Below are 12950 nucleotides of genomic sequence, written 5' to 3'. Positions count from 1 at the left end.
GGGAGGAAGGCCGAGCCGCAGCCCGGGCAGACCCAGGAGGCGCTCGAGTCCCAGGGCCCCGGACCTGCCGTGCGATGGTCGCCGGCGGAGCCCCTAAGGCCGCGGCCGTGCCCTTTGGAAGGCGATGCCAAGGCCCTGAGGGCCCCGCCAGGCACCCCTCACCGCCTCTCGCCGGGACAGGCGACTCCCGAGCCGCAGAGTAGCAGCACGCACCCGGTGGAGATCCCGGGGCCAAGGCCGGGAGCACCGCGGAACCACCGGGCAGGCGACGCGAGGCCCACCCGGCAGTCCCAAGGCGCCCGGGCCGCAATCCCGCCCCGGCGCCCGGCGCTGTGCTGGGCCAATGGGAAAGCGTCGGGGGCGGGACGCGGCGCTGCCTCCCCCGGTCGGAGGCGGGCGCGGTGCGGCGGGGTCGGGCAGCGTCGCACCCGGAAGCGGCCGCTCTGCGACCGCGGTGCCGTAGAGGAGCTGTGGCGGGGTGGGGTGGCGCCCGGCGGCGGGGCCGGGGCTTGCGGGAGGGCGAGTGCGGCGGGGCCCGAGCCCCGCGGGGGGTGGCGGCGGCAGCGCCATGGCGGCCGAGGGGAAGGTGACGAGCCAGAGCCAGGAGCAGTTCCTGCTGTTGGCCAAGGCTGCCCGCGGCGCCGCCCTCGCCAGCCTCATCCACCAGGTGCTGGAGGCCCCGGGTATCTACGTCTTCGGGGAGCTGCTGGACATGCCCGCCGTCCGGGAGGTGAGACCGGTCCTGGCCCTGGCCCGGCCCGGGCCCCGCGGACCGCTCCGGGTGGCAGGCCTGCCGGGCCCTGCCCGCGGCCCGGGCCGGAGGCGGCGGGGCCTGACCCTGTGTCCCCGCAGCTGGCAGACAGCGAGTTCTCCCCCGTCTTTCGCCTCCTGACCATCTTCGCCTACGGCACCTACGCGGACTATCTGGGTGAGCTAGGCCACGGGGGCGCGACGCGGTTCGGAGGCCTCTTCCCATCCCAGCGATGCCGGTGCCTCGGTGCGGAGAACGGGCCAGAGCCCTCCTCTCCCTCCCCGAGATGTTGTAGACCCTCACTCCAACCATTCCCCGTGGCAGCAAGAGCCTTCTCTGCGCCCTGACAGGCACCGTATGGGTGCTTTGGGCCCAAACAGCTGGAGCACCTGATGATAATTAATGCTGCTGTTTGCCAGCTGCATGTGTAGTTTCTAAGAAAATCTTGACAGAGACGTTTTTGAGGGGGAAGGGTGTCCACTTAGGTGTCTGCTGGGAGGTGGAGGCCTCTGTAAATAAGGCGTGGGACAGCTGGAGAGGATAGCTTGAGGGTAAGGGGAGGAAAGGCTGCTCAGTAGTCTTTTGAGCAAAGAATTAAATGGAGATGGCTTGGCAAGGTGAAGCAGCGCTTGGAGGACTGGTGTGCAGGTGCTTTAGGAAACAAGTATGCTGCAGATGCTTCAGTGCTCAGGAAGAGAAAGCAAGGCATAAAGTCTTACACCCTGTTTTTCCCCCTGACAATAGCTGAAGCAGCGAACCTCCCTCCCTTGACAGAAGCTCAGAAGAACAAACTGAGGCACCTGTCAGTCGTCACTCTGGCTGCCAAGATCAAGGTAGTGGCCCTATTTTTCCCTGAGTTCTCCTTCCATTGGCATTATCTCATGCTAGTTACCCTTATGTTTCCACAGTGCATCCCCTACTCAGTGCTGCTGGAGCAGTTGCAGCTGAAGAATGTCCGGCAACTGGAGGACCTCGTGATTGAGGCTGTGTATGCAGATGTGCTGCGAGGGAGCTTGGATCAGCGGAACCAGCGCCTGGAGGTGGACTACAGCATTGGGAGGGACATCCGGAGGGAGGAGCTCGGCACCATCACCCGCACACTGCAGGAGTGGTGAGGAGGGGAGGGCCCCAGTGATAACAACCCTGAAGTTGCAGGAGTGGCCGGTGGCTTCCCCGGCTCCTTTGTTGGGGGGGGTTGTGTCCAGAGGTGGCCTACTCCATCTCCTTTCCCATATTCCAATGGAAAGTAAGTTTCCAAACACAGCTTTCCAAATGCTCCTTTTTTGTTTGTTTGTTTGTTTGTTTGTTTTCTGAAGGGACCACAACTACTTTTGCACAGAAGAGGCTTTCAGAGCGTCTACCTGTAGTTCCTAACCTCGGGTCATGTTGTTATTTGTCCCCCTCCCAGATAATAATGTCATTACTGTGCCTTTTCTGCCTAGTGTTGCCATCACCCGATGGTCTTTTTTGGCCTTGAGAGTTGAAATCTGTTGTCATTCATGTTCCTTTCTATGCTGTGTCAATTACCTGGCCTGTTCAGTTCTGTGTCTTCTCTCCAGGTGCCAGGGCTGTGAGGTTGTCTTGTCGGGCATCGAAGAACAGGTTAGCAGGGCCAACCAACATAAGGAACAGCAGCTGGCACTTAAGCAGCAGATAGAGAGTGAGGTGAGTGGGCTGAGGAGGGATCAGACACTGACCTTCAATTAGAAATAGCCAGCACCAGTACCCTGTGGTTCTTGCAGTCTTTGCTTAAGTAAGGCATTACCTTTTTCCCTAGGCCAGACCCCCCACAGGGGGTTATGCCTGAAGAAGAGTCCTAAAGCAGCTTAGCACTCCTCTGTAATGCAGAGGCCTGGAAAACTGGTAGTTCTTTGTTTTATCTGAGCTTGCAGCTCTTAAACCCAAGGCTTGCTTTAAAAAAGAAAAGAAAAAAACAAACCCACAAGACTAAAACCCAACAAGCTACAAAAAAACCAAAACAAAGTAAGAAATCATTGGAAAATCCTTGGTTCTTGATTTTCTGCTGCTGCAGGTGGCAAACCTGAAGAAAACCATTAAAGTGACAACAGCAGCAGCTGCAGCAGCCACGTCCCAAGACCCGGAACAGCACCTAACAGAGCTCAGGGAGCCAGCCCCTGGCACCAACCAGCGCCAGGCGAGCAAGAAACCTTCCAAAGCCAAAGGGTGAGGAGCAGGGGCAAATAACCAGAGCCACTGTGCATGGGTGTTTTCGGGAGGTGAACTGAGGGGTGGCCTGTTCCAGAGTGGTGAGGTTACTGGCTGCTGGGGTCTGCTGCCCAGGACAGGGGATGGTTGGAGATGTAGTCCCAGATGAGGTCATCTCCTGCTAATTTGGGGAAGATCTCTGCAACTCTTGAACTGAAGCTGCATTCATAAGCCTTCTTTGTGTCCTTTTGCTGAGAATGTCAGCTGCTCTTCCTTGTGTGCATTCAGATAAGAAAGTCAGGGATGAGCCTTAATGTCCACTCTGAATTGTTGTTTTTTTCCCCCCCTCTCTCCACAGGCTCCGGGGCAGTGCGAAGATTTGGTCTAAATAGAACTAGTTGGATCTCCCTTCACAACTGGGAGGGTGAGAGGAAGAGGTTTGGGGGATGGAAGGGTAGCCAGGGTCCCAAGTGTGATGCTTCCAAGTTTTTCTCCGTGATCCATCTTGCCAGCTAATTCTCTGTGTTTGTTCTCTTTCCTATCTCCTCTACCAACTTTCTGGGCAGTGCCTCCCCCCTCCTCATTACAGCATTTCGCACTCGAAGCTTCTCCCAGTTGTATTCCCCTACCCCTCAACCTCCCACCACCATGGCCATCTGTTTCTCTCTCCCTGCCTTTCGACAGGTCAATTTAAAGAGCTGTCAAACTATGTTGGTTACATTTGCACCTGCAGGGCATCACAGGAGCCTGGGAAGAGTGTGCTGGTGCTTAGCAATCATTTTGGCTCTATGAGACCCTGGGATACTTTGCTCCAGGATGCAGCTGCCATCTTTGATTGTTTAATCTGTTTTACTAGGTGGGAGGGGTAGTTTTTGAAGGGATTCTTTTAAAAATGTATAAATATATTATAAATATATATTAAACAATAAAAATACAGATCTATGGACATATCTATAGAAACTTGTGCTCCTGTGGTGGTGTCTCTTTGTCACATGTACTGATTCTGGATGTTCCAAAACAGGTTGTGATATTGAGAGCCTCTGTCCCATTTCTGGATGTAATATATCCTCAAAAATAATTGCTTCCTTTTTCAAAGGGCCATGCCACAATAGCTCAATAGAGCTGGGATGAGAATCCATAAAGCAGAAACAATTATAAGTCTTATTTCAAGAGTTTCTCATATGCGTGATTTGCATTTGGAATGTTCAAAAGAGGTGGTTTTCAGGTAGTCTCAGAGTCAGGTGTGGAGTCTGAGGAAAAATACTGCACGTCCTGTGACCTTGAACAGAACAAGAACCCAATGTGGGGACATGAAGGTAACAGAGTTGGTACCTCAAGAGAGAGAGAGTTTTCACGGTGTAGATGCTGCTTAAGCTGTGCTTGGGTGATGTTGGAGTCTGTTGAAGAAAAATCTTTCAGATGAAATTGCCTCCCATGAGATACCCAGAAAAAAACCCCACTCGAGTCTTCAGAAGATGCATCCTTGAGGCTGGGTTGAAGCCAAGTCAGAGGGATGTAAGTGTTGCACTGCTTTTCATCCCTGGCGTATGCTGATGTAAACGTAATTTGACACTGTGACTCCCACCCCCGGTGTCGTTCCGCCTCTTCCCTTGTGCTAAACGCTAAAATTTTATTCCCTAAACCTGAGTGCCTGTGCATGAGCAAACCACTGGAAAACTAAACCAACATGGGAAAGCCCTGGTCTTTGCATGGAGACTTTTCCAAGTCACTGCCCTGGGTGAGTTCTCTTCGGAGTCAGCTTTAGGCGCAGAGAAGCAAGAGCAGGAGCTAGGAGAGTGTAGGAGGGATCAAACCTTGTGATGTAGGGGGAGGGGAGATGAGACTATGCTGATTTTAGTGGTAGTAAGGTCACCACAAACCCCAAAACTCTGGTTTGTGCAATACTGCTGTTTTGCTGTTCTGGACTCCTGTGCCAGGGGCAGGGATGGGCTGAGCCCCTCTTGGGGTGAGGTGTCCAAGAGCCAGGGCACCTCTACACCTTTCCCCCATGCTGTGCCCCTAGGCATTGAGCCCCATAGCTAGAGTCATCTGGCAGAGAGATTTGGCCTCCAGTTACCCAGACAATTGGTGTAAATCTGGCTGCAGGAGTGCCTAAGGGGACAGCTAAACCCGTGTTATCTCAGCCCACTGGGAGAATTCCGTCTCATTCGTAGCAATTGGGAGTCGCTTGTGTTTTCCATGAGTTGCAGGGAGGAGTTGTCGCAATGCTTCTGGCTTTTGTTTAAATTACCTTGAGCCTTCCTCCCTCTGCATCACATCACCTTCATTTGTCTCTCTCGCTGAGGAAAGTCACTGTGCTCCCTGCATTCGCGTTTGTCTGTGAGAAGCAATGCAATAGCATCTGTGTGCATCTGATTCTCCTGCTCCCTGGGAAGGGCTGCTCTAGGACCAAAGTGCCCACAGGGGAGGTGGCGGTACCTGGTGAGCCCTGAGCACCTGCCAAATGTCTGGCACCTCCTCGCCCTTTGAAAAAGGAGCCACTTGCAAAGCTGTTGGGGTGTGATGGGAAGGGGAGAGGAGAATGGAGTTGTGATGGAGCTGAGCAGCAGGACAAAGCACATGTTCTAGTGGCTGAGGTCTGTCTGGAGCTGGGACAGTGTCACCTCCAAGGAGGAAGCTGAACATGAGCCAGCAGTGTGCCCAGGTAGCCAAGAAGGCCAACGGCATCTTGGCCTGTATCAGGAACAGTGTGGCCAGCAGGTCCAAGGAAGTGATTCTGCCCTTGTACTCAGCACTGGTGAGGCCACAGCTTGAGTCCTGTGTCCAGTTCTGGGCCCCTCAGTTCAGGAAGGAGATTGAGGTCCTGGAGTGGGTCCAAAGGAGGGCAACTAGGCTGGTGAAGGGATCCAGCACAAGTCCTATGAGGAGAGGCTGAGGGAGCTGGGGCTGTTCAGCCTGGAGAAGAGGAGGCTCAGAGGAGACCTCATCACTCTCTACAACTCCCTGAAAGGAGGTTGGAGCCAGGGGGGGTTGGTCTCTTTTCCCAGGCAACTCTCTGCAAGACAAGAGGGCACAAGAGGTCTCAAGTTGTGCTGGGGGAGGCTTAGGTTGGATATTAGAAAGAATTTCTTTACTGAGAGGGTGATCAGACATTGGAATGGGCTGCCCTGGGAAGTGGTGGATTCTCTGTCCCTGGAGATATTTAAAAAGAGACTGGATGTGGCACTTGGTGCCATGGTCTGGTAACTGCAGCGGTAGTGGATCAAGGGTTGGACTTGATCTCTGAGGTCCCTTCCAACCCAGCCAATTCTATGATTCTATGTGATCCCATGCATAGCTGTAAGGTATCTAGCATGTATTAGACTAGTGCTAAGGAAACAGAAAGAGCTGAGAAAAAAAAGAGAGTGGGAGTTACCAATAGTGGAGGAAGATGGTTATGCCTCACAGAGTCCTGTTGTTGCTTAGGAAGAGCAGCTGTGACTGCTCTATCCCAAGTGTCTCAGCTTCTCTAGGACCTGTTGGGCTTTGTTCTCTTTAACTGTGGCTACTGGGCACAAAGGGTGTTTTAAAACATGGAAAATCCGCAGTTTGAATCCAGGCTACAGAACTTGGGAGCTGAGCTGGGTGCCTGAGCCAAGAGCTCTGTGCTTGTTACATGCAATCAAAGTGAGCACCCTGCAGAGCACAGGGCAAGGTGGAGCAGCACCTGAGCACCGTGCACACGCTGGCATTGGTCTTGTGAGCACAAAACCCCATATGTGGGTGACAGCAACCAAAGCGTGGATCAGCAAGGGGTTCTGGGTGGCCTTGCCCCACCAGACCTTGGCTGTGCTGAAGCCCCAGTCTCAGATCCTCACAGCTAAATTACAGCCTGCATCCTTCTGCCATAACTTCATTTTGTGGCATCCAGCTTGTCCCCCCCTCCGTGAGGTTCAGCTCAACTCTCTAATAATAGCATTTAGCAAGCTCATCCACAGGCCTTGCTCCGCCTTCCTGTTTTCTTATTTGCCCCTCTCTCTCAAGGCTGGTTGTGCTGTGGATTTCAGGAGAGTTTGGGATTAAACATGTATGAGCTAGAAGTATCTGCACAGCTCTGAAAGCCTTCCATTTTGTTCTCCTTTCAATAGGAATGCCTTTTAAGACCTCCATTAAGAAAAAGGAAGCACAAGGTAGCAGGTAAAATTACTTCAGACCTTTGGTATAACTGAAAAATAAATGAGAAGTGTGTGGTGCAGAATGGAAATACTGCTGCAAATTGCTTTGGTAGGTGGCAAACAGTGGGCAGGAGCAGAGGTTTCCCTTTGCCCATCACCTCGAAATTCACACTTTTTATCTTCCTGCTCACTGCAGCCACGACTCTGAATTTCAGTCAGAGAGGATTTGAAGATTAATTAATTAGTTAACATTTATAAATCACTTTGAAGATGGCAAGAGTGAGATAAGTACTGAGCATTATTATAAGTTTTCATTTTAATTTTAAATGTCTTTGCATTTCAACTCTGTTTTTTTCCTGAATAAAAGACTGAGAAAAGAGACCTTGAGCAGAGCAGAACAGATATACCTGGACACAGAGCACCCCAAGCCCTGGCAAAGGGGCTGGTAGAAGAAAGGCTATGGAGAAGTGTTTATCCCACCTTGAGGAGGAGGATATCTGACAGCCCTAGCATGGACAGTGTAACAACTCTTGCACAGACTCCTTGCAACCCCTCGTTGCATGTTATATGTGGGGCTTTCTCATCTGGATTCAGAAAAGGGAGGAGGCAGGACAGGACCTGTTCAATTCTCCCCATCCTACAGTGATTTGTGCTGGAGGATCTGTGAAAGTAGAGGTGGTCTTGTGCTTAATGGCCCTCAATAGGGGCCTGCAAAAAGGCAGCCAGCACTTCATTTATAGGGGTAGCTGAAGCTGCCCTTGCCTCTGTTCCCAAAATGAGACATCTAAGGGGTTGGTTGCCTCCAACAGGGCACTGGCTCACCATCTCTCCAAAAGCATTTTGTGGAAGATGAGTGCCTGACAGCCTGGTCTGTTGGGTGAACTGAGACAGTGGGATGGGTGTCCCACTGTGCTTCCTGCAGGGCTGTACCTTCATGCAAAGGCTCCCTGCTTTGCCGCTGAAGGTTGTGCCTGCCCCTTGCCACTGCCAGACCAGGACACTGGCATGAGGTCCTGGTTTTGCAGGAGTGCAGCACAGTACAAGCTGGAGTAGTCAGGGGAGTCCCACGGTCCATATCAGTAGCTGCATATGCAGCTTTCAGATCCCGGACATCCTCTTCCTTTTTTTCTTTTTTTAATGCCCTGGAATATCTACTCAGTTTCATTCTCTTGCCTCTTTCCCTCTCTGACATTCTCTCCATGGGTGCTTATCTGTGCTCCCACCTACAGGGCTTTTCTTTCCTCTTCCTTTTCCCTAGTACTAGTCACTGCTTAGCTGCAATGCTCAGAAAAAAAAACCCACCTGCTTTCTGTACTGGTTCCTCAGCCACCCACCTCTTGGGTGTTTCACTTCAAGGCTGCTCCAGTTTTGCAGGAGCATTACTGCTGGTGCAGTGTGGAACTGGGTTGGATTTTTTTACTCCTTTTCTGCTGGTGGTATGCTCTGCCAGTGCCAGGGAAGGAGCTCATTTGCAGCATAATTCTTTGTGTAATTATATTCATGTTGTGATGAATTCAATAGATACCGAAATGTCAGCTGGATTCAGGAGCTGTGACCCTTATGTGGGTAAAAAGATCTGCCAGAATAACTGTAGCATTTTACATGCATTAAAAGCAACTCTAAGCTCTCCTGCTCCAAGGCACACACGAAGGTCCAGCTCCTTCATATCAGGAGAAAATGATCCTGGAGAGGGTTTGTCCTGTCTCCTGCGGGGTTCTCCACATCTGCCTCTGAAGCATTAGCATTGGCTTCAGGCTGTGGGAAGATGGATGATCTCTTTGGTGGGAGCAGAAGTGAGAAGCAGCCTCCAGGTGACTGAGTGCAGTCTCTTACCAACATGGTCTCATAATCCCTTGTGAAAGCTTTCCCAAGTGAAAGCTAACCAAAAGCTGATTCTTATTGTTCCCATAAATCCCCTTGATTGGCTGTCCCAGAACCTGGCTGCTGTAGTAGTTAGAAACTTCTCATTTCTAGCTTAAATGGCTTCATAGTTAGCTCATATTCTCTCACGCCTGTGTCAGTGCAGCTTTAGCTGTAGCTGTTCTTTCTCCCTGGTGTTTATTTCCCCTGAGTAAAGACTTCGCTTTGCACACCTAACCAACCAGCCTCCTCCATACATTGTGAGCTCTCCATAGCTTGGAGGCTACCCTGCAAGCTTGCTCCTACTTCCACTTCAAATTAAGCTTTCTTGGCTAGCAATGAGCACAGTGCACTTCCACACCTGAAGTCTTATCAGCATTTTGCACAGCAACAGTAACACATATCTATAGCTACTAGGAACACCTCTCAGATTGCCTGTGTCTTCTCCTTGATGCCTCAGTAAGTGCTGACAATTAAGGTATCACTGGTGATCCTAAGTCTGTCCTTTCTGCTTCTTGGAACCAAGGAGGCTCCAGTTCAGAGCTAACAAAGTCTTGATTTTTAGGCCCTATTGTGCCTTGTCCCTTTTACTTTGTGCTACTAGCTTTCTTTTGCTGTTACTGGCACTTTTAAGGCTGCCTACATCCTCCTGTGTGATGCCCTCATCCAATTTGGTAATGTGTCTGGGTTTTGTTTATTCACTCATGGTTTTTTGTTTTGTTTTGTTTTGTTTGTTTTGGGTTTTGGGGTTTTTGTTTTTGGGGGTTTTTTTTTGCAACATTTGTTCTCCTTTTCTCTTTATTAGTAAGGAATAAATGTGATGAGGCTGGTATCTCTACTTCCAACTTATCTCTGCTCGTTACTGCACCATCAACTGGAGATATGTAGTGTCTGTTTTATTCCACCTTCTTTTGTATCTCCTTTCCCCCATCCTCTACTCCTGAGGTTTGTATTAAGTGCCTTCAGGATAATAAACCCTGGCAATAAACCCAGCCAGCCAAACCAGAGAGATGTTAGGAGATGGCAGAAGCAATAATAACCAAAGTGGAGTTTCTTCATGAGAACCTTTTTTTGGAAGTGTTGTCTTTAAAAAAGAAAATTTCCAGGAGGAAAAAAGTAGTTACATTCAAGAAAGAGCTGAAAAATAAAATTAAGTAATTTATTTGAGAGTTTTGCAAAGTAGAAAAATGTTGCGAAACCAAGCAGGTGGCTTTTACCTGGACTCTGGTATTGAGGTCTATTTTAAATCCTGCTGTTCTACAGCACTGAAGGTAGTGCCATGGAATGGCATTTGTCTGTGGGATTTTATACTCTCGCCCCATAGAAGTGCATATTTGTTTTCCAAACCATTGTGCCCACATACAGCTCAGCTTCCAGCAGCTTGTTCTGTGATCCCATATGCTTTGAAGTCTTTGTCAAGTCCCCAGGTCTCTTCCTCTCCTTCTCATCATCACCTGCAGTCTAGCACCAGGCCAGCTTTCTTTCTGATTCATGGGTTTTTAGAGCCTGAGGGGACAGTTATAATCACGTTTCCTGGCTAAGAACTACCTCACCCCATTCCTGTGCCCATTCTCCAACTATTTTTTGAGACACCCCATCTAGATTTGGAGTAGCAAGAGCTGCAACACCCAGGTAAGCTCTGATGATCATGCTCACAGGTGAAGGGCTGCAGTTCACCACCAGTTCCATCACTAGGTAGCTGCAGGTTTTCTGCGAGGTTGAAGAGCCCTCTGCTGTCAGAAGGCTCAGACACCTACAGAAAATGCCTGCCCGTGTTCAAGGGAAATGAGCTCAGATTCTTGAGTTCATCATAGGTTGTGGTGCAAATCAGTATTTTAGGCTTCAAGTCATCCTCGCTGCTCCCTACTCAAGTGCTCAGATTTCACACAATCGGTCCACTGTTGTGATATAGGGGAGAATCCTGACCCTCCCTGCTTGGGGAGCTGAGGCTTTATACCTCTGACTGTAGCCCATCTCCACAGCTGGGAAATTATGCAAATACCATTCCTTTACGTGGCTAACTCCCAACCCCCTAATTCTTTTTGGAGTACCTCCAGAGTTTCCAGAAAATAGTCCTCCATCTTGAAGGAGCACAGACTACATTTCTGTTCCTGGATAAATGTCTTTCTCCAGCCAAAAATACTTATTGTTTATAAATAAACACCACACTAGTAGCTACTGACTGCTCTGTGTATCTCATCTTTTTACATCATTTATCACCTTCATCGTTCCTTGGGTCCTCTGAAAGCTTCATCAGTACAGGTTTAATATCTTCTTTCAGTTAATAATGAGCATTTGTTTCCAAATCTAGCAGCATCCTACCAGAAATAATTTCATATTCTGGGGTCTCTTTTATTCCCCCATTACTTAAGATCTGTCAGTGAACTAGCATTTATAGTATCAGCCCTTTTGTTTTTTTAATAATTACTTTCAAATCAGAGCATAGTCTTGTGTGGCTAAGTAACATACTTTGTGCTGGTATAGCCTTTAACTTCAGGTTGCTGTAGTGCCTTTATGAACCCAACCCATTATTTAATCAGAAAATATGACAGCTGATGGACAGGAACAATTTTGAGACAGTGAGGCTAAGAACTTTATAAAAACTGATACATCAATTTTTAACAAGAAACTATTCCACCTGAAACTGTTACTAATGGGAAAAAAAAAATCACCCAGATGTCAGTGTGGCCTAAATGCCGGGAGGTGTTAACAGCAGTGGGCTCTCTGACTGCACGTGTGTTCCTGTCTTCAGGCAGCTCTGTCACAGCAGTGCTGCACACGCAGGCTTGGGCACCTGCTTTCAACAATTTAGAGCTTCTCACAGCTTGTCACCAAGGAAGAGGAGTAAATCATTGTGCACACATGCCTTTTTGTTGCCCCTGTGCAAGTCTCTGTAGGCTCTTCCTTTGGATTAATCACCTACGTCAGTGATCAGTAAGTGAATTTTCGTCAGAACAGAGTATTGGTGATACCAATGAGCTCCAAGCACAACTCACACTCACTCAGCATAAGGCACCAGTGGTAGTGCACCTTAATCCCCCTGGGGTCCAGGTCTGCCCTCTTTCTCCTTGCTTTCACATACTGTCCCCTCTTTTTGAGAGACCCTCAAGCCACTGATCAAAAAGTGCTTCTGTGCCTGGATCAGTTCCAGCCTGGAGTAGCTGAGGTGGTTTCTTCAGTAAAACCCTGAGCTGCACGTGAAGCACAGCCTCTCAGAACTGGAGGAGTCAAAGGAGGTTCCCTTAGGGAAAAATACTCCTGTTCTCTGAAGTCAGAGGTTAAAGCACTGTCAGCCTCAGAACTAGCAAAGGGGAGACCCTCCCAAGACACTCTCTGTACTTAGTTTTTGGTTTCAGATCTCTAAAACTCTCTCTTGGGTTCCTGTCTTTGCCATCCAGCACTAGCACATGGTTGTCCTCTAGCTGAAGCAGTTTTCCATTTCCCTAGACTACCAGAGCCTTGTCATGCCTGCAGAAGGCTGAGATCTTGAAAAACTGTAGAGCAATTAGCAAAACCTAAGCAGCTGGGTAAATCACACCCTTTGCCCCAAGGTGCAAGAACACATGAATGTCCTGGATCAATAAGCAGGGCAGCACCCAATGGAGGCTAAATCCAGATAAAAGGATTAGGGATTAGATCAAGAATAGGAATTCCATGCCCAAAGGGGAATGGAACCTCACATCTTAAAGGTCGAAGTTAATCCCCACCACCACTATGGCCATCTCCCTATTCTTTCTCAGACATTACCTCAAAGAATGGCCAGCACTTTGCACCTGGTTACCACCACTGTCTAAACGCTGTAAGCACCTTTCTAAGCTTCGTTGGTTCTTTGCTGGATCAGAATACCAGGTCTCACATATCTTGAGACAGCTGGAGACTCCCAGTGAGATGAGGGCTGCTGGTGCTACAGTTCCCTCTGTCAAAGCCTGGCAAACCCGAGATGACTTGTCCACTCTCATGCCTTAACCCCAGCTGACAACTAAAGCACCAGGCAGCCACTTGCTCATTCCCTCCTTTGTGAGATGGCAGTGAGAATAAGAAAAGTAAATGTGGTAAAA

General features: G+C 49.5%; 1 protein-coding gene across 2 annotated transcripts; it reads left to right on the top strand.

Moving 5' to 3' along the window:
- Positions 1-396: 396 nt before the first annotated feature.
- On the top strand, positions 397-3877 carry COPS7A (COP9 signalosome subunit 7A). 2 transcript variants are annotated; one of them, XM_071763658.1, is made up of 8 exons: positions 410-730; positions 853-928; positions 1496-1584; positions 1660-1862; positions 2311-2416; positions 2784-2935; positions 3276-3341; positions 3651-3877. In XM_071763658.1, the coding sequence occupies exons 1-7, from the start codon at positions 569-571 to the stop codon at positions 3307-3309; spliced, it is 822 nt and encodes a 273-aa protein (XP_071619759.1). In that variant the 5' UTR covers positions 410-568; the 3' UTR covers positions 3310-3341; positions 3651-3877. The 2 variants fall into 2 exon arrangements, with proteins under 2 accessions (XP_071619748.1, XP_071619759.1); XM_071763647.1 differs by having other exon boundaries at positions 397-730; positions 3276-3877.
- Positions 3878-12950: the final 9073 nt, after the last annotated feature.

Source organism: Heliangelus exortis, chromosome 1 (assembly GCF_036169615.1).
Source record: "Heliangelus exortis chromosome 1, bHelExo1.hap1, whole genome shotgun sequence".
NCBI lineage: Eukaryota > Metazoa > Chordata > Aves > Apodiformes > Trochilidae > Heliangelus > Heliangelus exortis.
The sequence above is the reverse complement of the archived record's forward strand: the minus strand, read 5'-3'. Positions and strand labels throughout refer to the sequence as shown.